This window comes from Fonsecaea multimorphosa, assembly GCF_000836435.1.
Source record: "Fonsecaea multimorphosa CBS 102226 unplaced genomic scaffold supercont1.2, whole genome shotgun sequence".
Classification (NCBI taxonomy): domain Eukaryota; kingdom Fungi; phylum Ascomycota; class Eurotiomycetes; order Chaetothyriales; family Herpotrichiellaceae; genus Fonsecaea; species Fonsecaea multimorphosa.
In genome coordinates, this window is record NW_015971636.1 from 630,234 (window position 1) to 652,897 (window position 22,664).

Consider the following 22,664-nt stretch of genomic DNA (forward strand, 5'->3'; position numbering starts at 1 on the left):
TGGTAAAGCAAGCGCCGGTCAGGAGGGCAAAGACTCCTGCAAGCGGCGGTGTATATCAAGAACACGAAGCTGAAGATGAAGGTGAGAGTGAGCAGTCTGGAAGAGAGTTTAGATCGAGTTGCAAGGAGACGGGCATTGAGCCGATCTTAAGCATTGTGACAAGTGGACGATGGACAACCCTGCAGCAGAAGAGCCAACTCAGTCGTTGCATGTTTGTGACCATTTCAATTTGGCAAATCAGTCTGGCTCTTTTAAGCGCTAGACATTTGGTGTGCCATTTGTTGGCAATGAGAATCCGCATGTTTTTAGGCTCTGTATCTTGTTTCGTGCATTCGGCAGAAGAGCTCAAGCCCAGCCCACGAATCTTTTTTCTGTTTTCTTGACCATCCTCCAAATACTCGGTACAAGTTCGAGACCAAGCCAGCCCCAGTCCAATGAACACCCAACTCTGGCCGTCTGGTTAACCAAACGAACGCCCTGCGGGCCCAACACATTCGAATTGTCTAGCCATTTCAGCCGGCTCGGCGCCCATTTGTCTGATTGATTCGCTTCGCCTCTAGATGTCAATATCGATATCGATGCCTAAGTCCATGCTGGCAATAATCTCATCGTCCATGGCGGACTTGCGAATGGTAGGCAAACCCTTCTTCTTCTGCTGTTGTAGTACCACTGGCTTCAGCGTGCTGGAAGCGACGGGCGTTGCACTCCGTGGAGTTCCATTAGCCAGCGAGAGCGGATTGGGTGATGCAGTGCGGGAAATGCCTGATGCCGCGAGTCTTGGGGTCCCCGTGCCATTAACTGGTGTGCCCGCACGACTGATATCACTTCCGCCCTCGAACAATTCGTCGACACCTGGAGCAAGAGTCTTTTTCGCCTTGCGTGCTCTCATTTCCGCAAGTTGCGCCTTGCGAACATTCTCCGCATTCAGTCTCTGGTTTCGGCGATTGAGCTCGGCAAGGCGCTCCTGTTCGGGGTTGACGTAGGCGGCATCTTGTTTGGTCAGGCTCGTACCAAAAGCCAGTTTCATAGGCACGATGGATGCAAGTTTGTTTTCCAACTCTTCGGCAAGATCCTCTTTCCCATCAGCGCGAGCCTCAGCAATCTGCGCCTTGAGATCCTCCTTCTCTTGGCTGCGGGTGATCTTCTCGACGAGATCGTTTTGAGCTTTGATCTTTTGTGATATCTCGGCTTCGGTGAAGCGGTGGTTAATCAGCTGATTGATCTGATCGAGCTTGGAATTGATGAATTTTTTAGTAGGCAGCTTGCAGTCCTCATTGGCCATGACAGATCGGTATCGCCGCCATTCGTCGTCCGTAAACTTGGACATGGAGCATTCAAGGAATGACCATGGTCTCTCTGCTTTGCCGTGAGCTGCGATGATGTACATGTCGACGGGGAACGGTCTTCCGTTGGATCCAATCATGGCGTACGGCTTGCCAGTGGTGAATCCCTTGATCAAGCACAGACGATATTCGTTGACGCCTTCATTGCGACCCGGGCCAAGGCAGACACGGGCATAGCAGTCTGTGATAGTCTCCTTGAATCCAGGGGTGTAGCAAACTTGGGCAAAATTGTCACGACCGACACGAGCTCTCTGGATGTCGGCAAGTTCGGCGATGGGTTCGTCCTTTGGTGGCGTGGGAGATCGTCGCTTGTACCGACGGTCGTCGTAGTCATTGTCACTCTCACCCTCGGCATCCGCATCGCTGTAGTCATCTCGTGGTGATGCTGCTCTTCTCACAAACCCGTCCTTCTTGCGCTGCTCTTCACGGAGAGTCTTTTCTTCCCGCTGTCGCTTGTAGGCTTCGATGGCACTGCTGGCTTCTCCGACACGTCCGCCACCGACCTTAGTGCGCTGTCGAGTGCTCTTTCGCTGGGTGTCTTCAAGTTCTGCGGCGCTGGCCTTGCGCTTATTTTTTGCGGCATTCTTGGCCTCTTCGCGAGCGCGCGAGGCGACGAGACGACGAAGTTGGAGGTCTTGTTCATGGCGCTCTACCTGTTCACTGCGCTGTGCCAGAATCTCCTCTCGCTCGATTTCGGGCTTGGCTTCGATCCTGGCCTTGTCTTCTGCGTCGTAGTAGAGCTTTTCGTAGGGGAAGATGGGTTTGTCGTCTGCACCAGCGTTGAAGTCGGCTTCAGAATCAGACTGGGACATGGATGCTGACTCCGAGTGTTGCGACAGCAGAGAGCTGCAAAAACAGCGCGTCAGCGATCGCAGAGTCGGGTGAACAGCGAGCCTTACACTTCATCTTCATCGTCCGAGTACGTCTTGCGACGCTTAGTGCGCTTGACAGCCTTTGCGACACCCTTGCGAGCCATGTCTGGGGACGGTGATTCTCTTGTTTGTTTCTTAGAGCGTGGCGGTGAGGGGGATTTTGGTTTGGGGGATGATGGGATGCTCTCTTCGCCGGAGGAGTCGCCTCCGGCGAGAGCAAGAAGTTCGGCATCCAGGTCGGCCATGGTGAGGCAGTAAAACCACAGTTCACTGCAGTGCTAGGCAGGTTCTCAGAGTTGATGGTCAAAGGAAGAAGGTGAGGCGAAGGGCCGGAGGAGGAAAAACTGCAGCGGATCTCAAAGGTGAGGTTGTTCCTTGAAGCCTTGGTCGTTAGAGGAGGATTGTGCTGAGGTGCGGCAGAAATGTCAACGTCGGCCACAGATCTAAACGAGGTCTAGTCTAGTGCAAAAACCAGATGAGAACAACTAAATGTGTCAAATGGCACACCGACAAAGAAGAACCAGAATAAATTATTCGTAGTGAAAGAAGGGGGTCGGAGAGCGAGACGGATGCTGAGGCTTCTTTGTTGGATTCCTCCAGGAGTTGTAGTTAATATTATTATTACTACGGCGTATGGCCATTCTGGAAAAATTACATGACTACGTTGTCGGCAGAGTTTCCAATCTAATGACTCGCGGCCTATTCATAAGTACCCGTCATTCTCGTGTAGACTGCGCCCATGCCAGAGTTATTGGTCTTCGCCTTCAGTCACAGTTATCCCCCAAAGTGATGGCCAATTTGTTACAAAGATGATGGTCAGGAGCTGTACCAGAGGCGCGTCTGGTGCGCTGAGATGCTCAAAGTCATGCTTGTCCCTTTCGAGGCAAACTGCAGTGCGACACATGTCCACCCAAAATACCTCCTCTGAAACAACTCCGGACCCTGCTCAACCTAGAACAGTACTTTCCAATGAGCAAAGGAGGTTTCTCGACAGTGCACTCCGTGTAAACCAGGCTGGCGAACTTGCTGCTACTCTCATCTACACCGCTCAGACGCCACCTGTCGTCAAAGCTTACCCACATCTCCGGCCTCTCATGAAACACATGTATGACCAAGAAGCCGGACATTTCAAAGTCTTCAATGAACTTCTTGCAAAACACCGCATCCGGCCCACAGCAATGTATCCAGTCTGGCAAGCGGCAGCCACTGTCCTGGGATGGACTACGGGCATGATGGGCAGAGAAGCTGCTATGGCGTGTACAGAGGCAGTGGAGACAGAGATTGGGAATCACTACAATGGCCAAGTGCGGGAACTCTTCAAGTGGATGACTGAATTGAAGGAGAAAGGAGAGGAGCTGGATCCCGAATTGAAGGTCTTGATTGAGGAAATTAAGCGAATACGGGATGAGGAGCTTGAGCACCTTGATTATGCTGTCGAAAATGATGCGAAAGAGGCACAGCCATACCAGCCGCTGACAGATGTCATTCGATATGGATGCAGGGGAGCCATCTGGATCAGCGAGAGAATATGATACAACAGATATCAAACGTGATCGTCCGGAGTACCATTGTGATATTGTTAGGACTGGGCGAATCGAGCACGCTCTTGACAACGCATCAGCTGAAAGCGACCCCTGGGGTGATTGTCGTGACGAGGCCATTCGCTGCCGCCGTCTTCATCTAGGCTGAAAAGTTGCTGAGGAGGCGGCGGCCATGATTCTCAGGACAATGTCGTTCCGACAACCGCTGGAACTGTCGCACCCTATGTCTGGAAAGTCCTGGACTCATTCAGCACGGATGTTTGCCGGCGAACGCTGTGCACAGACTGAGACATGGGTTCTAAGCGAACGCTGAGGTTGCTATACATTTCATCGCTGGTATCTATTGAGACGACGCTGGGCTCATCGCAGGGTGTATGCCTTGTTGGAGGAGGTTACCGTGACGCAATGTTCTGTGCTCGGGATACGTCAGGAGAACGGATGCTTCACTTGCTAGAGAGCCTGAACAGAAGACGGACGCTGTTCACACTTGATTGATTCTTGCCTGTTGTTGGAGATTGTTATCGCCATCTCTTGATGGCACTCTTCAGTGCCTTACAACAAGGCATCAATTGCCCGTTTGGGCCTATCTGCGTCCAAAGACGCCGCCCGAGCTCGACCACCAGCTGGCCCCAACGCACGCCTTCTCTCCATGTACTCCTTGCAAAAGCGGCAAGGAGACATCCTCCAGTCCTCCACTTGCTTCAACCCGCTACACACCTCCTGGACTGCCATGGCCATTATATACTCCAGCCCGCCCTTGCACCGAACCACCGCATATCCCACGTGCTCCTCGCCATCAACACACCCGAAGTGCACAATCTTGATTGCATAGCACATTTTGTCGCCTTCGTGTAGCACAGAAGGTCTGGTGTCGTACGGTGTTTGGTGGGAAAGAAGAAAAGCTTCGAGGCTGAGGGCAGGGATTCGGTCGGCAGGCAACAGGTCAGAGGGTACTGAGAAAGGTGTTTGAGGTGTTTGGAGTGGAGATGAGTGCTGCAAGTTGCCGACTGTCCTCTCAAATGGCCTTTGTGTGGTCAGTTGTTAATGATTGTGTGGTTTGGTTGATGTGTGACTGTGGAACTTGATGGTTGCTGGGTCTCTCACGGTCTCTGTCTGCTGGTGAGGAACAGGGACGATTTCGAGTTGAGAAGGGTCATCCAAGAGGTTCAGGATATTCAAAGAGTCGTCGATCTGGGAAGAGGGCTGTCTGGATCTGCTCTTGGTAGGGAAAGGGAGTATTTGTTTGATGGTAGTCGACAAACTGTTGACAGAGAAGCGTCACTGTGATCAGTTGCAGGTTGCCAATTTCGTTCAGTGAGAAAGCGACAAAAGGGATCGTGTGCCCTCGTCCGTCCTTTTCTCTCCAAGACAATCGCGGTTGAAGAGGTTGCGCCTTCCTGGAGTCAGGAAACCAGAATCGCGGTATAGACATTGCGCTCCGCAGCGGATGCATCCTCCTTCGCCTTTTTCCTCTTTCAAATGCTCCCAACATCCATTCACTTGGACTTAGTGTCAGCAATCATTCATTCACGACATAGCAGTAACTTCTTTCCTGCATGACCAAAACAATCATTCACACCAGCAATCAGACCTTCACATTCCTGACTCATTGGGAGTATAATACCTCGTCTCTTTTCTCTTGGAAGAATCACAACAATTCCCCTACTCACCTTTCCCCCTGCAAGTATCGCAAAGAACCACTCTCACCACCACCGGGCAGGATCATAACTACCACCACTCAATACCATGTGTCGGATCAAGCTACACATCTGTCCCTATCCTGACCACGATCCAGTCTCCTCACTTATCTTCAACCCGAAGAATGCTCATCGATGGGAACTCTGCGACAACCCACGGCCCTGGGGTCGACTCTCCTGTGGCAGGCTTGAGGTCGAACATCCCAAACACCTGACTCGGGCCAGAACACCTCTGTCGTCCAAAACCGCCCCGACCACTGGCTCGCACCACCCCAAGCAACACGAAATGCACAAGCAAGACATCTCCACTGCAGGAAACGAACCCCTCCTGAACGACACTGTCGCACCCGCAGCGGCTGACGAAGTACTCCAAGGAGAACCATGTAAATGGTGTACTGCAGTTCTCAGACTGGTAGCAACAAAGTCGAAGGAGATGCAAAAGCTGGCGCGGGAGGAAATTGCGGAGGTGGAGCGGAAGATAGGTGACGATGCCGAGTTGAAGAAGATGCACGAGGAAATTGCGGACAGGGAGCAAGAATTGAATGGAATGAGACACGATGCGTGGAGAAAGGCGACAGTGCTGATGGGTGGTTTGGCTGATAAGACCAACAGGGACGAGACACAAGGCTGACCCGAAACCTGATCCTGGAGTCTGGACTCTATCTCAACAAGCAGTGTTTTGGTATTCTTGGCAAGGCATTGTCTGGTGCACCTTGAGATAGCAACAGCCATAGGCAATACAGACATCTTTCCAGCAGTTGGGTTTGACAGTGCACATCTGCTGTGCTTTCTTTTCCGGCCCGTCATTTGTCTACCTAGTAGTTGCAAAAACATTTTCTCCGCTTCACCAACCGCCCAATTGCCTAGGTATCTATCTACCTTACTTGACCTTGATCCTTATGCCCCGACTATCCCTACTCCTCAACGGCGCAATGACGCCATCGCCCACGATCTCGACATCTCTCGCATACTCGGTCTCAAACAGCTCGAGACATCCGCGATCGCCTTTCATCTTGCCCGTCTCCGAGCTGCCGTAGACGCGAAAGATCATGGCCAGGGTGGTGTAGATGGAGGCGAGGGCGAGGTGCTGGCCCAGGCATTGGCGCGGGCCCTGGGAGAAGGGCACGAGGTATTCCTCCAGCGCAGCAACCCTGGCACCACCACCGTCACGGCGACCACCACCTGCCAGTGCGGTTGCGGCGGTGGTAGAATTTTCAAGCCAGCGCTGCGGCTCAAACCTCGCCGGGTCCGGAAAGACCTTCTCATCAAGATGCACGAGCATGCCCGTCATGGACATCGGCGTGCCAGGCGGCATGACGTAGCGTTTCCCCTCGTTCTTCCACCGGTCCACAAAGACGACCGCGTTCTGCGGATCGATGCGCTGCGAGCGAGTGGTGTTCATGCCGCCGTTACTCAGTCTGAGTCCTTCCCTGACGCAGGCACTCAGGAAGGGGAGCTGTTCCAGCACGCTCAGCGGGGGGATGCGTTGCAGGTTTGCCGAAGGGATCGCGACCAGGAGTTCCGTCTTTAGGCGGCGGAGAAGTTCCGGTTGGGAGAGGAGGTGGAAGAGTGTGACGCTCAGGGCTGTCGCGGTGGGGAGCGTGCCTAACATGATCGTGGCGAGGCCGTCCTGGTATAGACGAGAGGGGGATTTTTCGGTCGAGGGAAGGTCACTGCTTGATAGGATGGAGTGGAAGATTGTCTGCGGCGGTGACGGTGAGGATTTGTTTCCGGTGCTGCTGCTGCTGTTGCTATTGCTGCCTCCCTGACGATGGATGAGCTCGATCTGCGCTTTCATGTCCTAACTCGCACACATGTCAGAAACCGGTCCTGGGTACCATTTCCTGGAGAGGCTGCTCACTCGCTGTAACTTCACGTGCGATGCCATGCTCCGATTCACCATGATGGTAACGTCGTCGGGGATGAACCGCGTTAACCACCAAATAGAGGGGAACTGTTTAATGAGATGGCCCCTGAAGCTCCGCACGACGGCTGCGTCGTGAAGGCTGGGTTCAAAGTCTCGTGCCAGGACGCGCTTGTCGTTCTGGCCTAGCGTGTACTGCTCGACAATATCTGCTCATCACAAAACCCAAAAAAAAGAGTATTAGCCTTCCAAGTGAAGAGGTATGGTATGGTATCATCAACAAAAGGGGGCCGATGGGGTGCCCAAACCATTCATCAAAGCCGCAAAAGCCAACGATATGGGCAACGCATCGCCCAGCATCTGGAACTCATCGAACCGATCCAACAACTTGCGCACCACATCTTCAATCAGGGACTGCAGACTTGCCACTTTTTCCTTCCGAAACCCCGGCTCCAAAGCTTCCCGGCGCAGCCGGTGGGTGTCGTGGTCGGCGGTCGCAAAGGTCGAGAGCGGCAGTCCGAACTGGCGCGTGAACCACGACCATTTGTCCCGCTTCTGCGCTGGCTTCTGCTCCTCTCGTGTAGAGCCGCCGGAGCCGGCGGCGTAGATGACATTGTAAAAGTCCGGATCCGCGATGTGGACTTCGGCAGGGTTGATGCGCACGATGGGACCGTAGTACTCGTGCAGCTTCTTGATCTTGAACACGTACTGGCCCCGCTGGACGACGTCGTAGTAGAACTCGTACCTAGCGTATATATAAGAAAAGTATATGTTAACATAGTCCATGCCACCCCATTCAGTCAGTCAATCCGTCAGTTCGGTTGGCCAGTGGTTGGATCTTTAACCCTCACTTGAAACACCAACCCACTCCCCCTCCCCAATTGACTTAGGACACCTAGGAGGTAATACTTTAAAGGTGTTGGCAAAAACTCACCAGTATGAGACCTTGGCCAACAACGGACCAGGGACGTGTGCCACGGGTGAAAAATAGACGCGGTTGACGCACAGCCCGATCAAGGATGTGGCAAGCAGCACGCAGACGGCAATGACCACCGCTGGTGCCGCATTGCTCTGGTCCATCGCACACACACACTCGGCCTCAGCCCAGAAGCTTAACAGATGCAAAGAGTACCCAGGTACTCAATGATTCAAAGTTTTATCAAAAACGAGGTTCTTGATGCAACAACGACGACGACGACGTTACATAAGCCTGTTGTGGGCATGAGCAAACACCACGTGCGTTCGCCAATTGGCCGGCGTCTCACGTCGTCACTCTCTCACTCACCACTCACTCACTTGGACTATGAACACTGTCTCCATTTTTATTCAATGCGAGATCGGGATGGATCTGTTCGTCGAGAAAAAGGAACAAATAGAGCTCCCTTTCTGTGGCTTGGACTACCTAGGTACCTAGGTAGGCAGGCTACCTCGATAAAGGAGACGAGACAAGACGAGCCGTCCACGAGGCTGCGAAAGGCTGTTGCTCAGAATATTTCCCATGGGCGCAGACCCCCGGCTCCAGCACATGCCACGCTACACCCGCCGCTTGGGCAACCACCTCAGCTTGATCCGCTCCGGGTGTCGAATCGTCACCGTCAGATCGACATGTGAATCCTGAACCACGCGCTCAATCCTCCGTCTTGCATCCCACATATCTTCACCCGCCTCCAAGACCGGCTCGACCCGGTGACTCCGAAACAACGAGGCCAACACCGCCACAAACTCGACCTGCGAGAACTTCTTGCCGGGACAGATTCGCGGTCCGCACGCCCACGCCAGAAAAGCGCGGCCGCCGAGAGGACCGGGCAGCAATTCTTCCTTGTCCGGAGAGCCACCACCGTCCGAAATCCAGCGAGACGGGCGCCAGATGTCGGCGTCGTCGCCCCAGAGTTTTGGGTTCGTCTGAGTCGCGGCGTTGTTGGCGAGCACCGATGTCCGGGGCGGCAACACCACGGTCTTGTCGCCGATCTTGAGCGTCTGTGACGAATCCCCCGTCCAGCGAGGAATGCCGTTGGCCGGCGAGTACAGTCTCAGACTCTCGTACATGATGGCCAAGCACCGCTTCAATCGGGGGAATGCCTCTTCATACCCAGCAGCATCATCTTTCTCATCTCCCATGACATGCTGAATCTCCTCGCCGATCCAGTCTTGCAACTCGGGGTGCGCAGCCAAAAAAGCAATGCCATAGGTGAGAGCATTGGCGGTCGTTTCGTGTCCGGCGAGGTGGTAGAGCCACAAATTGCCATAGATCTCGTCGTCCGAAAGCCACGGTCTGCGGGTTTCCTTATCCGTGTCCCCATGGAGCTTTGCTTGCTCCGAGACCCGGACGAGCGTGCTCATCAAGTTGTGACAATCTTCGCCTTCGCCTTGGCCCCTGGCGTACGCCTCTTGTTCAGCCTTGACCATTTCCACCAGGTGTTTGCGGCACTCGACAAGCGACTGTCGGACCCGTTTCCAGCTCCGGGGGAGAAGCCAGGCGGGGGCCTTGGCCGCGGAGTTCATGATGAGGATGGCGAACATGTTGTGCATGATGGTCTGCATGGCCTCGAGGACAGGAATCTCCGAGCCAGATTCGGCCCGTCGATACTGACTATTATCAAACTGCTGCGGTTTCCCGAACCCTGCACCGCTGAGGACGTTGAGGGCGACGGTATAGGCATCATCGCGAATGGTCCCGACCTTTCCTATGGGGCTTGTGCTTGTCGTCGAGTTCCAACCGGCCAGCATATCTCTCGCTTGTCTCGCCGCCTCGCTCCACACCAACGCACTATTCCGCTCGTTGAATGGCGGCGTCGTGATCCTGCGATGTCGCTGCCAGGTCTCGTGCTCGGCCGTCAGCACGTTCGGCCCAAAGATGTTGAACGGCGCAAACATGGCCGGACTCTTTATGAAATCTTTCCACCGGTTCAGCACCTCAGCCGCAGCGTCGACGTCGCCGAGCACAAGCTGGCATTCTGCAGGGGTGACGACCACGAACCCGTCCCCGTATCGGCGGTGCAGTCGGTATCTCTGCTCCCACCCCCACCCGAGATAGCTGTACCCGGCGAAATCTCCCAGTCCAAAAGGAAGCTGCCGAATCAAGGGATCAAGCACCGGTCTTGCAAGCACCCACACCGGGTTCAATGAGTCAATGGGCGTCAGAATAATAGGCAGGCCGATCTTGCGGGCGATCAGATAATTCGAGACTAGGCCGTGAATCGTCCATATGATCAAGGCGGAAATGCCACAAACGACCAGCGCGAATATCATGTTGGCCGGCCTTCTTTGAGCATGCGCATCCGTTCGTCCGCTCTGGGGGGATCTGTCTCGCAACTTCGACTTGAGTTGCAAGAGTGTTGCTCCAGGTTTCAATACAGGAAACGGGGAAATAGAGAAAAAGACTAATATTCGGACTAGATATATTGGAGAAAGCGCATAAATAGATGTTATATATCTGGATAAATAACCACGATTGGGGAACGGCAGGACGCAAAAGCAGGCAGACAGGCCATGAATAGAGTGGGCATGTCATCCTCATAAGGCCAGAGCGTATCCTTACCCATTCAAAAAGTCAAAGTCACACAAACCAAAACGAGGGACCGACTGCGTATCTCAGGCCTTCCATTCCGCTTGACCTCGACCCCTGAATCTCATCGCATTGCAAACGACTCTGACGTAAGCCGCCCTCTTCCCGTGGTGCGCCCGACCACAGGCAGTGTGTTGGACCATAAGCGAAAACCGGGAAATGAAAGAGGAAAATTTCCCGCATATGACACAGATGTGACCATCGATGTAGCTGCTTGCTGCGTATATACTCCGGAACGAAGTACGCGCTAACAACGCTCCGAAACGGATGATGAGCAGATGGCGAGGGCGATCGGCGGCAGATGCCCGGTAAGAGGAGTGCGACTGCGGGTGCTGCTGCTGCCGCTTCCCACTTCCCAATCCGTGTTCACGCGTTTACCGCTTGAATTTTTTTCGAGGCTGTCCGTCTGGATCGTAATGATCGGTAGACGGTGCGCGGAAGATCCCTCCTGAAGGTACTGCTGTCTGTTGTTGAGCAGGAGACAGTGTGCCAGTCGCGGCAGCACCCCTCGTGTTGCGGACGTTTGCAGCAGCGAGTCTTCGATCCCTCTTCAGCACTGCTTCTTTCCACCTCTCGTTGATTCTCTCGCGGAGTGGCAGCGGCCAGCGGTCGTCAAACTCCAGGGTCCTTGGGGCTGTGGGTGGACAGACCAAGTCCCATTCCCTGGGTGCCCAGAGGAGATGGTCGGCGAAGTCGTCCCAAAAGATTTTCGGCCTGTCGAAGTTGGCACCACCATCCGGGAGGTCGTTGATGTGGTCCTTTTCAAAGGCCACCGTAAGCGGCCTCGGGTCTTGAGTGCGTCTGAAGGCCTCTTCCTCGCGCGCAAAGCACTGGTTCAGGTTACTAAAGACATCCTGGAGCAGGCGTTTGGGGGGCGGTCGATCAGCCGGTCTCAAAGCCGTGCATTGTTGGATGAGCTCAAAAAGTTCCGGACTATAGCGGTCCCGGACCTCGGGGGCAACACTGTCAAGAATATTCGTCCCATCAAAGGCCTGCCAGGCTGGGCCTTCGCCCAACAGGATGTCGTCGACTTTCTCGCTGAGTTCTTCAATCTCCCCCATTGTCATCAAATTCCACATGACGGCACCAATGGCCCAGAGGTTGGCTTCGGGACGGATCCTATGCAGCTTTGTCTGCCGGTTCGAGGGGAATCGAGGGTTGACGTCGCCGTCGAAATAGTACCTACGCCAATCTTGCATGTGGTGAATACGTTGTTCCTAGCTTTTGGTTAAATACGAGAACAAACTCAGACAGCCAAGGTTAGGACTTACTGGTGGCATCCACGCTGCCGTGCCTCGTTGTAAGATCTGGGCCGTATTTGTTGTGAGTTCATCAGGATTGGTGGTGGTGGCCAGGCCAAAATCACCAATTTTGGGCACAGGGTACCAGACTGTGCCATCGTCTTTGGTCGTATTCATGCCCAGGAAGATATTGTCCGTCTTTATGTCCATATGCAGAAGATATTGCCCCGGCATGGCCTGTCTAAAATTATCAAACCTAAGACTCCTGAAGGGACCCGTGCAGAAGTCAAGATAAGCTTGTGCCAGGAAGTAGAAGGTATGCCACAGGAAGGTTTCAGGAAGATATTGACTGCATTGCCCTTCGTTAGAATTCCCGACGACGCCAAAAGGCAAGACAGACGGGGCAGAACTTACTTCCACGCTTTATATCTCAGCCTCAGTGTCTCCAATGTGTCAAACTCACAGAATTCAATGTAGTATCGGCAGTATTGCTGGTCAACTTTGTACTGTCGAAGACGTACTAGGTTGTCGGAATCGAGGTCGTTGGTTTGCGCCATGATGGCAGCTTCCGCAGTCAAGTATATCTTCTTCCCTGTAGCCGGGAGGAAGGCGCGTGGCTCAACGTCGGTTACTTTCAACACGAATGCCTTAACAATGCTCTTGTGAGTCTGTCGTACGGGAGACTCGTCTGGAAATACAGTACTTACATCAGTTTTTTCTTGCCTCGCATTCGATTTGATGAAGAGGGCTGCCGCGCCAAATGAGCCCTAGTGTTCTCCCCAAAGATCATGTCAATTCACTGTTCTTTCGATAAAGGAGAGCAAAGTGGTCAACGCCGTTGGCAGGATACAATGATTCCAATAACATACCTTCCCCAAAGGTCTTTCGAACCGCCATTCGTCTTCATCGTGAAGTCCAAGGGTGGAGGAGAAAATATGTCGGAACCTTTCGCCAGTGGGCCTCATGCGACCTGTTGAGCTGGTCTCGGCCCAGCTGAAAAAGTGCTTGATGGGTGACTCGGCCACAACGTCACGCTGATCGGAGTCTTCGAAGAATGATTGCAAGACATTCGCGCCCCAGTCCACTCGGAACTGATCCAACGCCATCTTGTCGTGACTTTTTCTGCCCTAAACAAAATCAGCTCTTTGCTGGGGGTTTGAGGGTTTAGGAAAAACACAAGAGAACAATAATTGAGTCGTAATCAGCTGGATAGAGTCAAGCGACTTTGAAAACGAATGGGAATAAGGCCATTGAATTTCTTTCGGCTCGTGAATGCTGTTCTGGTTTACATTATGCTTTCCCACCGCATCCGGAAAATCATTGTCCTCAGTCAAGTCGATTTGATGGCAGACAAAGTCAGCTTTTCTTTGTTCGCTCTTTCCTCCCAGGACACTCGAGAAGCAACAATATCGATAGCGAGAGTAGGGTCCAGCAAATCCTCATGTCACAGCTTGTTTTGTAAGTAGCCCTTGCCGCTGCCCCAGTGTGCTGACCACGTGATCAAACACTCACGTGACCTCGGTACACCAACATTGGGCGATAGCGCTTTGTTCGATGTTCCTCGAGCGAGAATAGAAACAAGCTCGACCCTCTTTGTTTCATTCTTCTGCTTCTTCTTCGAGAGCTTCCAACTCGGCTTTCTCATAAGCTTCCATGATCTTTGGATCCCACAATGTAGTGCCCTTGGGGGGAATGCCGTGGTTCATATCTTTGAAGACCGGTCCGATGCAGTTCTCCCATCTCCTTCTGCGATCCATAAGCATCCGGGCTGAGTCGCCAATGTCCCTAGCTCTGTTGACGCTCATTGCTGTGCCAGGTCCGCCCACGCCGTGGCTGCCCGGTCGCGGTTTATTAGCTCCTGGGCCACCCTTCTTTGTCTTCCCCAACGTACGAGTCCGCTTAAGATAGGCTTGTTGGACTTGGCTGTCAAGATCTTCATGGATAGTGCTGTATTCCTGAAACGCGAGCCGTTCCTTAGCCAGATCGAGCAGGCGAGATTTGCGAGCCCCATTCACGACCATGACCCGACGTAACTCTCCCTGAAGCAGGCGCAGTCGTTCGCTGATATCATCGTCATGGTGATCATCGTAGTCGGGATTCTCATCCTGCCCCAGGAGACCAAGATGTCGGAGTTCGCCTTTGATCCGTTCCTCACTCTGTACATAGTCAAGACGCTGAGAATTGGAAGATTTTGCAGGTGCCTGATCCGCCACAGCTGCTGCAGGAGGCAGTGGCTTCTCAGAGGTGTCATGACCGTTGGTGAGCCCATCCAAATCCATAGTGTCATTACCGTCAGCCATGAAAGTGTTCAAGTCGCCTGTTGCATTGGGATCAGTCGGCGGTGATCGGTGCTCGAACTTGAGAAGGGAGAGAAGTCGGCTGGCAAGCGGTCCAGTTGAGATCTGATCTGTCGCGACATTTTCATCGTTGATCTGTTCCACGTTCCCCCTTGGACCACTCAAGGAAAGCTTGTCAACGCCATTCTCGACGGTAATTGTCCCCGAATCTTCTTCTGCCCAAATCTCTTGATAGGAACGCTTGCCTCGGGGCACTGCGAGAAATGGAGTTGTTCGATCACCCTGCACTGCGTCAGTAAGCCCTGCTTTCACCGTTCTGCTCTACACTTACTCGTTCGCGCAACCACGCAATGTCCTCTTCCGTGAGAGGTCGGACAAAGGGCTCGACATAGGTAAGGAACGTGTTGGCAGCGACTTGATTGGTAGGTTTGGCATTGCTGAAGTCTTTGTCAGGCGGTGTACCGGCGACTTGATCACTCAGATCCTTTGTCGGATACGCAGTGACGCTGTAAATCTCCTTCTTCTCCTCGTCAGACATGCCGGGCGTCACCTCTCGAATGTGGTAGATGACAGGGTCAGGCGCTAGTGGGTCGGGGAAGAAGCCTTGTTGGGGCACAGGCGGGTGAACAACACGGGTGTCTTCAGCATCAGACATGGACACGTCCGACTTGGCTGGGGAGGCGTGCGCGCTGGCAGCTGCGGCTTCTGGTGAATCAGCAACTTCAGATAACGATGAAGTACCAGGACTGAGTTTGGTCTTCTTTGAAGGAGAAGGACTGTCCAGAGGCCCGGGTGTGGCACGGGACAGTTTCGTCTTCGTAGGTTCATCTGCGCATTTGTCGTTAGTGAATTCTAGTCGTCGTCCAGTCCTCAGAGGAGCATTTGATAGCTAAACAGAGGAACTTTGCCGGGCCAGCGCCAAGGTAGGATGAATATAGAATTACGAGGAGGCAATAGACGGACAACCAACGTACCTTCCTTCTTGATCTCAACATTGTCCACAGTCTCAGGTCTGTCTTTGCGTTTCTTTGCCTTGGGATTCTTCTGGGAGTGGCTTTCCTCTTTGCGCGCCTTCGCCCGGCGAGCCTGCTCTGCTTGGCGGTCGCGATCTTGCTGATCCGTCTCCACGTTCTTTTTCTGTTCATGGATGAGTCGAATGGCTTTCTCGCATGATTCGGCGCGTTTTTCGGCCGATTCGCTGAGATGCTTCAACTGATCAATGATCTCGTGCAACGACTTGGGCTCCAACTTGGAGCCATGGTTATCCAGATGGTCTATGATCTCTGCATAATTTGGCTTCGAAGGCACCAGGAGTTTGGACACTTCCAACTCGAGGAGAGGAGTGGTTGTCGGGCCTGGCGGTGCAGTGCCAGCACTGAGAACCGAGCTTGGGGTGGTATTCCTGCTACGAGACCGTCGCCCATCTCGATTTTTCTTCTTACTAGCACCTGGTAAGGGAGGCATGTTGCGATCAAGGGTTGACTCGTCAGTGGTGGTGGAACGCGGGATGTTGATCAGAGTGGCGTTTCGACGCTCGATCTCTCCATCACAGGGACGTCTCTGGTAAGTCTCGGAGGTGGGGTGCGAAGTTCTCGCCGACGCGACCCTGGCTAGAGTCGTGAGTGTGTGTCAATGGGTTCAGGGTGTTTGATACTGCGCTGTCTTGTTACTCCTGTTAACGCTATCTCACTGCAAGACTGACGTTGGGACTCGGCCGCAGTTAGATGCCAAGCGTCGGCTAACATGCCATTCAAGTTTCCCACCTGCAGGCTAGCGGCTCCTTGTACCGAGTACTACTACGGACCGACAGAACGGATCGGATTCTGCTGAAGCGGAATAGCCCACCAGCCACGATAGCCTAACGCAGCCTGCCCAGGCTTGCCTACCACACCTAGGTGCCTAGGTAGGTCTAGGGAACCGGCTCTAGGGCGCCTCCCCTCCCAACCTTGGAACCAAACGGTTAGCGAGGAAATCAGCCGGATCTGAGGTAACCCCTCACGCCCCAGCCGCCACTCACAGTACCTACCTACCTTAGGTAGGTACTAGGTAGTCAGTAGCCCAGCCCCGGGAAAAGCTGCAGGATGCTGAGAGCCTAGAGACACCCAAATCTCAAGAGGCTGGGCAACCCAACTGGGACACTCCCGCCTGCATCTCTGCCGTTACTAGGTATTGTCCAAAGTCCGGTCCGCAGATCGTCGAGGGTCGAGCAATTGAGGTCGAAGTCCGTGCCTTCTTTCTTACCATTCGCATCTTTCGTATACTTCGCCTTCTTCTGCTCCGAAGAGGTCGCAAGGACTTCCTTTAACGACCTTGATGACCTCTATGCGTGCGTCATCTGGATCTCGCAAGCCTCTCTTTAATCTCATCCGTGTTTGCCGGTGCACAGTGTGTGGTAATTCCTGTTGCACATCCCAAGTCATGTACCCGGCCGATTGAGCCTGCGCACGCTTTCCCTTCGCAGTCTGTGGTAATCAACTGTCTCCAGCAACCCACATAGCCAGCCATGTGTGAGTGTGACCTCTTCCGTTCCTGTCTCACACAAGAATAGGTGCTTACCCGCTGCACAGCCGCACAGGACTTCGGCGTCGTTGCAATTGTGTTGCCCAACCCACAATATGACCCCTCCACTGGCGCCCGCATTGTCAATGTATGAAACATCAAGCCCGCGTACAAGACGGCTCCAATACTAACAAATGAAAGGAATCTTATGGCTTTGCTCTGAGGGCATCGGGGCTCATTCGTACTCTGTCTCCCAGCAATCCTCACCATTACGATGTCATCCAAGGCCTTCTATATTCTCCCGCCCTTCCGCCCTCGAGTCCTTGTGACAACTCCACCAGATCCCTAATTCCGGCCAATGCCACGACACGGGCCCAGATACCTCCGGGCGATTATCCATTGATTGCGTTGGCGCCGTGGACGGAGCCAGAGTGCGTCAACTCCTACCTCTCCGCCATGCGGTCCGACCAGGTCCGAGGAGCAATATTCTTTCAACCGGGAAACTCGAATTCACAACCTCCTCCCGTCAGCGATCGCTCCTGGAGTCTTAGTGACGGTGGACAATGGAAGTCGACAAACCAGTATCCAGTATATGCCATTCCTGGGATGCTGGGATCTTTCCTTCTAAATGAGCTAGCAGATTACTCAGGGAACATGTCAGAGGTACCATTTGGCAGCGATCTGGTACAGATCTACAATCCTCACGATACTATCCGGCTGTATGCAAGAATGGATGTCAGCACCGGCACCGGCATACCTTCGCTATGGGTATTTTTGATTATCGTCCTGGCCATCCTTCTGGCGGTGGTCTTAATGACGTCCATCGTCATGCACATGATCCAACGAAGACAACGACGCGTCCTCCAGCGGCGAGTGGCGAATGGAGAGGTTGATCTGGAGGCGCTAGGGATCAAGAGGCTGCAAGTACCACAAGAGCTGCTTGACAAAATGCCAAAGTATACCTACAATGCGAGCTCGGAGCCAGACAGCATCAATGGCGACGGCCCAAATGAAGCTGTCGAGCCTGAAACGGTGGATGCAGTCGAACCCGAAGTGCCAAAGTCGGCGCACGCTGATGCAAAGGACGTCGAGAGTGCAATCGCCCCCGCCATTGTGGTGCGGCCCGTTGCGTTTTCTCAGTCGACTTGTCCAATTTGTCTTGACGACTTCATAAGTGGAGAGACCGCTGTTCGCGAACTGCCCTGCAACCATATCTTCCATCCAGAGTGCATCGATCCCTTTCTCCGCGACAACAGCTCATTATGTCCACTGTGCAAGAAATCATCACTTCCACCGGGATACTGTCCCGTTCAAGTCACAAACCTCATGGTTAGGCGGGAAAGACTAATGCGGAGGATGCGGCAACGAGGGAGGAGCCTACCAGAAAACTCATCATTGGCCATTCACGTGAATCGACTTCCCGCCCCAATTCTTGCGATACCCGGCCGTTCTGTTCGGCGCATTTCCATACCGATGATTTCTCCCCAGATTCCCATGGATCAGGCGGGAAGTGCGACTTCACCTATGGACACTGGACCCCTCGGTCGCAGGCGAACCACGACGGAAGACGAAATCCCGGCTGATATTCGAGCTCAGGGTGTGTCCGCAAGGAGAGCGTGGCTACGTGAAAGACTGGCGCGCCGGGAAGCTCGCAGTTATGAACAGCGGGCTGACGAAGGTCTGGCGGCGGAGGAGTCGAGACCCCTATGTAAGTGTTCGAACCGATCCCGAATGTCAAGATACTGGCCGCTAACTCATCGTCCAGGGCGCAGGATTGCAGGTCGCCTCTTTTCCAGTCTTTGATGAGGTGATGATGTTCGGGCCATATACCCTTGGGTCGTTTTGATGCATAGCGACTGGCGTTTCTGCAATGTTCTAAATTGGAATCAGAGGTACATGCGTCGATATATGTTGGAACGGTTGGGGAAAATGACGGGTAATGAGTCTCCATGTGGATGAAGTTCTGGAAAACGTCTGTTTGGTTAAAATGTGCAAAGTCTGTCGTAGCCGGTCGGATTCGTGATAGGATCAAAAGAAGTGTCCTAACTGGCGAACTTGTCATGCTTCCCTTTGACCCGAACGTCCAGGACCTCCTCGTAGAAATTGCCTTCCTTCTTCGCCCTTTTCAAGCGTTTCACTTCTTCATCCTCCAATCTTCGGCCAACCGCTTGTTCAAGCTCCCTCCGACTGATCTTTTCCCGTGCCTTTGTCTCTTTATTCTGCTGTATTCGTGGTTTGAAGCGAGCTTGCATTTTGAGGACCAGGTGGGTGGAATCTGACGAAGCCTCGCCATCCCCACGTAGTGAAATGTTGATTAATTTTGCGTTTGTCGGCTTCGCCTCTGTGACGGCGCACAGATATCGTCTCCCTTTGTCACCATCCTCCAGCTTGGACGCCGCAGTTCGTAGCCGCCACCTCGTTCTTCCCCCAGAATCTTCAGAACCGTCCACCAGCTCCTCCACTATGAACCCCTCCTCGACGCCTCTGGCCTCCCTCTTGGCCCCCAGCACGCCCACCGAGTCACAGCTCAAAAACCCACCATGGCTCCCCTTGAAGCTCATCTCCCCCTTGCCCATTCCGGCCACGGAACTCGCGACCCAGACCTGTCTCACATCATGAGGTTCTGCCGTTTCCGCGACGCCCTCGACGATGTTTTCGAGCGGCGAGGCAAAGACGTTGCCGTGCGCGTCGGCGGCCAGAGTCGTGGGTGGGGAGGTGGGGAGGACAAGTAGCACGGGGCCGGAGAGGTCGCTGGGCGTGTCGGGAGTGGTCCAGGAGTCGTCATCGGAGGGATCGACTGTGGTGGACTGGCCACCGGCGGTCTGGGAGTCGCCGACATCTTCGTCGTGACGGTGCTTGCGCTTTTTGGGCTTCTTGTCGCCTTTGAATGTGAGGGGCTTGATGGGCATATCGAGAGGATCTGGGGGCTGGAATGTTGCGCACTATGTTGTCGACTACAGGACTGACAGCGAAAAATGAAGATAGTCAGCGGCGATAGTTCCTGACGTTGATATGTAGCGCCGCCCTGTATGGCTGTAAAGTGTTGGCATGCAACAAATGGATGCGGTCATCGGACGAGGCTGGAGGGCAGCCTTGCCAAGGAAATGGCGTTTGAGATTCTACCACCTTGCCATCTGCGAGTCTCCCTTCAGCTTCCTACCTAGGTACGTTTCAAGGAATAGCCATCGTTAATCACTTCCCTCCAGGTTCAGTGTAGCTTCTGATCTGGGGAGTTTGGACATGCTGCCTCGCAACCTGATTCTGACCCTGCTCCTTTGGGAATCATCATGCGCCTACCACCTCAACCATAGCATCGCATGATGGTAGGCTTGGCAGAGGCAGGTGATATCACGCGCATTTCGCCGTCTCTCTTCTCGGTGTTCCCCCCAATGGAGAATGTCGTTACGGGAAGGAGATCCAGCGGAGGCTACTGTCTGTATCCCGCAATCTCGTGTAGCGTGTCTGGGGTAAGTGGAGTCTCCTGAGGATCGAATGATGGTCTTGTCTCGGAGGCGTGACCAAACAACTGCAGTGAAAATTCTCGAATATGGGTTCTAGTATTTCTCTTGCGTTTCACTCGGGTCAAGCGAGGGAGATGATATCTAGATAACTTTCTGCAGAAGTGAAAAAGATCAGTAAAACAGACACTGGACGGACCAGTTCAGGAACAACCAAACCAATCAGAAACACCAGAACAACCAGAACACAACTAGCGCCAACGCTATGGGTCGACTATCATTATCAGCATCCGACGTCTGCCTCTACGTACTCGCCTTGTTCCTGCCTCCAGTGGCGGTGTTCCTCAAGACGGGATTCGGGGCCGATTTCATCATCAACATCTTGCTGTGTCTCCTGTGGTGGGTGCCAGGCATCGTCCATGCCTGGTGGGTGCTTTACAGATACGACAGGTCACGGGCAGAAGACGAGACATACATCCTTAAGCAACTAGAGTGAGGGGGATGGCGCTTCCGCAAGCATGAGCTGCCTTTGTGTGTGTGTGAGATAAGTTGGAGAGTTGCCAAGTCGTGGATACATCGGAGTCGTTGAAGAAAGGAGGCGGTCTTGGGAGAGGAATGTTTCTTTGTTGCCGCCGGTGTGTCTCCCAGACCGGAGCCAGGATTGCTCGCGGCACGGATGGCGAGGGGATCTGCTGAAGTCTCGTCGCGGAGGTGGCACAGGAGCGTTCCCCTCGGGTGGTGCTAGCTCGGGGCTGGAGCTGTAGCCAGAAGTAGCAGAGAAGCCATCAGACACTTAGGGTCATCTACCGAAAGCAGGAAGAACATCTGGGAAGGGCCAACGGATCCTGGGCTCCAGTGAGTGAGATAGCAGAGATCATAGGAATGGCATTGGGCGAAGGGGGGCCCTCAATAGGCTCAATTTTGGATAAGTTGAATTGTATGGAATAGGTCTTTGTTAACGCGGTCTTCCAGCAGACCATCTGCACAGGCTCTGGTAGTGGAACCATGCAACGAGAGAGACCTACTCCAGAAATCACGAACACCATTACCTAATTCTACCATCTCTTTCCACGCAGCTCTGCAATGATGTTAAACGCCGTCCGGTCCTGTACGCCCTGTGACCATCCCGGGCCGGCTTGGTGATTGGGATCCCCTCACATCTGTCCTAGAAGTGGGGGCCCTTCTCCGCCGGACAATATCAACGACATTGTCTTCAACCAGGGTAGATTGTTACTTAAAACAACACACTCTCCTCCCATACTGAAAAAAATAAAGAAAGTTGATGATATTAATATATTACCACCAACAGGAAACGGCAGAGCACGCACCATACCACCACTAGTGTCCCAACCCCCCCAAAAAAGGAAGGAAAAGCAATGGTCGAAGTCAAGAAATACCATCTCCCACCGACCTCGCTGGTCCCCAACTCGCCACACGCGCTGCTCCACTACCCAGGTCTCCTACTATCATCATCATCATCCTCTCCAACTACAACCGATACTCCGGACGCGTCGTCGTCACACTCGAGCATCGCGACACGGGCATACGACCTCTTCACGTCCAACGGGTGGGACACGCAATGGATATTCCGGTACGGGACCTCGCAGCGCTCGCACTACCACTCGGGCGTGCACGAGTGCATGGCCGTGTTGACGGGGAGTGCGACGATCCGGTTCGGAGTCGCGGACACGGTTGACGATTTGGACGAGAGCACGTACTCACCCGGTGGGAGGGAGGCGGGGGGTGTCGAGGTCGAAGCACGCGCGGGAGACGTGTTTGTGCTCCCCGCAGGCACGGCGCATAAGACGTTCAACGCAATGCCGGAGGCGGAGTTCAAGTTGCTCACACCTGGGGATGGGCATGCTGTCGCTACTCACGGAGGACATGGGGAAAGTATTAAGGCTACGCTCGCCAACGTCGAGCTCTCCGGCTTCACCATGATCGGCGCGTACCCGAGGGGTGGAGGACAGTGGGATTTTGCAAAGGGAGGGGAAGACGTGGGCCGTTTCGATCGGGTGTGGGCGGTCCCAAAGCCGGAGAATGATCCCGTGCTGGGCAAGGCGGACGAAGGTCTTGTTGGACAGTGGCGCTAGAAAAAATCCCCTCAAAGAAAATGTTCTCAACGTTTGGGGAGAGAGATGGAAGGGCGCTTCTATGGCGAACCTGTGTCTGACTGCCCCTTTCTTTCTCTCTGCCTCGCTCCTCATCTCGTGCTTCACTTCTTCCAACACCCCACAGAAGCGTCCGTCTCCAGCTTTCCCGGCTGGTGCATGTCCTCTCTACCCCT

At 53.8% G+C, this 22,664-nt stretch overlaps 10 protein-coding genes across 10 annotated transcripts; 4 read left to right on the top strand and 6 right to left on the bottom strand.

Moving 5' to 3' along the window:
* Positions 1-556: 556 nt before the first annotated feature.
* Positions 557-2,460, bottom strand: Z520_01175 (uncharacterized protein; the record flags this gene model as incomplete). Its single annotated transcript, XM_016771693.1, has 2 exons — positions 557-2,189; positions 2,243-2,460. The coding sequence occupies 2 exons, from the start codon at positions 2,458-2,460 to the stop codon at positions 557-559; spliced, it is 1,851 nt and encodes a 616-aa protein (XP_016636832.1).
* A 657-nt stretch (positions 2,461-3,117) lies between these two features.
* On the top strand, positions 3,118-3,747 carry Z520_01176 (uncharacterized protein; the record flags this gene model as incomplete). Its single annotated transcript, XM_016771694.1, has 1 exon — positions 3,118-3,747. One exon carries the CDS (start codon positions 3,118-3,120, stop codon positions 3,745-3,747), a length of 630 nt encoding a protein of 209 aa, XP_016636833.1.
* Positions 3,748-5,502: 1,755 nt separating this feature from the next.
* Positions 5,503-6,084, top strand: Z520_01177 (uncharacterized protein; the record flags this gene model as incomplete). Its single annotated transcript, XM_016771695.1, has 1 exon — positions 5,503-6,084. The coding sequence occupies one exon, from the start codon at positions 5,503-5,505 to the stop codon at positions 6,082-6,084; it is 582 nt and encodes a 193-aa protein (XP_016636834.1).
* A 249-nt stretch (positions 6,085-6,333) lies between these two features.
* Positions 6,334-8,397, bottom strand: Z520_01178 (uncharacterized protein; the record flags this gene model as incomplete). The annotated part of the gene is made up of 4 exons (XM_016771696.1): positions 6,334-7,254; positions 7,315-7,529; positions 7,626-8,062; positions 8,252-8,397. The coding sequence occupies 4 exons, from the start codon at positions 8,395-8,397 to the stop codon at positions 6,334-6,336; spliced, it is 1,719 nt and encodes a 572-aa protein (XP_016636835.1).
* A 453-nt stretch (positions 8,398-8,850) lies between these two features.
* Z520_01179 (uncharacterized protein) lies at positions 8,851-10,566 on the bottom strand (the record flags this gene model as incomplete). The annotated part of the gene is made up of 1 exon (XM_016771697.1): positions 8,851-10,566. One exon carries the CDS (start codon positions 10,564-10,566, stop codon positions 8,851-8,853), a length of 1,716 nt encoding a protein of 571 aa, XP_016636836.1.
* A 690-nt stretch (positions 10,567-11,256) lies between these two features.
* Positions 11,257-13,229, bottom strand: Z520_01180 (uncharacterized protein; the record flags this gene model as incomplete). The annotated part of the gene is made up of 5 exons (XM_016771698.1): positions 11,257-12,099; positions 12,154-12,472; positions 12,538-12,770; positions 12,831-12,890; positions 12,993-13,229. 5 exons carry the CDS (start codon positions 13,227-13,229, stop codon positions 11,257-11,259), a joined length of 1,692 nt encoding a protein of 563 aa, XP_016636837.1.
* Positions 13,230-13,721: 492 nt separating this feature from the next.
* Positions 13,722-15,884, bottom strand: Z520_01181 (uncharacterized protein; the record flags this gene model as incomplete). The annotated part of the gene is made up of 3 exons (XM_016771699.1): positions 13,722-14,702; positions 14,752-15,248; positions 15,395-15,884. 3 exons carry the CDS (start codon positions 15,882-15,884, stop codon positions 13,722-13,724), a joined length of 1,968 nt encoding a protein of 655 aa, XP_016636838.1.
* Positions 15,885-16,923: 1,039 nt separating this feature from the next.
* Z520_01182 (uncharacterized protein) lies at positions 16,924-18,722 on the top strand (the record flags this gene model as incomplete). Its single annotated transcript, XM_016771700.1, has 4 exons — positions 16,924-16,933; positions 16,988-17,067; positions 17,121-18,627; positions 18,685-18,722. The coding sequence occupies 4 exons, from the start codon at positions 16,924-16,926 to the stop codon at positions 18,720-18,722; spliced, it is 1,635 nt and encodes a 544-aa protein (XP_016636839.1).
* Positions 18,723-18,961: 239 nt separating this feature from the next.
* Positions 18,962-19,828, bottom strand: Z520_01183 (uncharacterized protein; the record flags this gene model as incomplete). Its single annotated transcript, XM_016771701.1, has 1 exon — positions 18,962-19,828. The coding sequence occupies one exon, from the start codon at positions 19,826-19,828 to the stop codon at positions 18,962-18,964; it is 867 nt and encodes a 288-aa protein (XP_016636840.1).
* A 1,925-nt stretch (positions 19,829-21,753) lies between these two features.
* Positions 21,754-22,470, top strand: Z520_01184 (uncharacterized protein; the record flags this gene model as incomplete). The annotated part of the gene is made up of 1 exon (XM_016771702.1): positions 21,754-22,470. One exon carries the CDS (start codon positions 21,754-21,756, stop codon positions 22,468-22,470), a length of 717 nt encoding a protein of 238 aa, XP_016636841.1.
* Between the last annotated feature and the right edge of the window lie 194 nt (positions 22,471-22,664).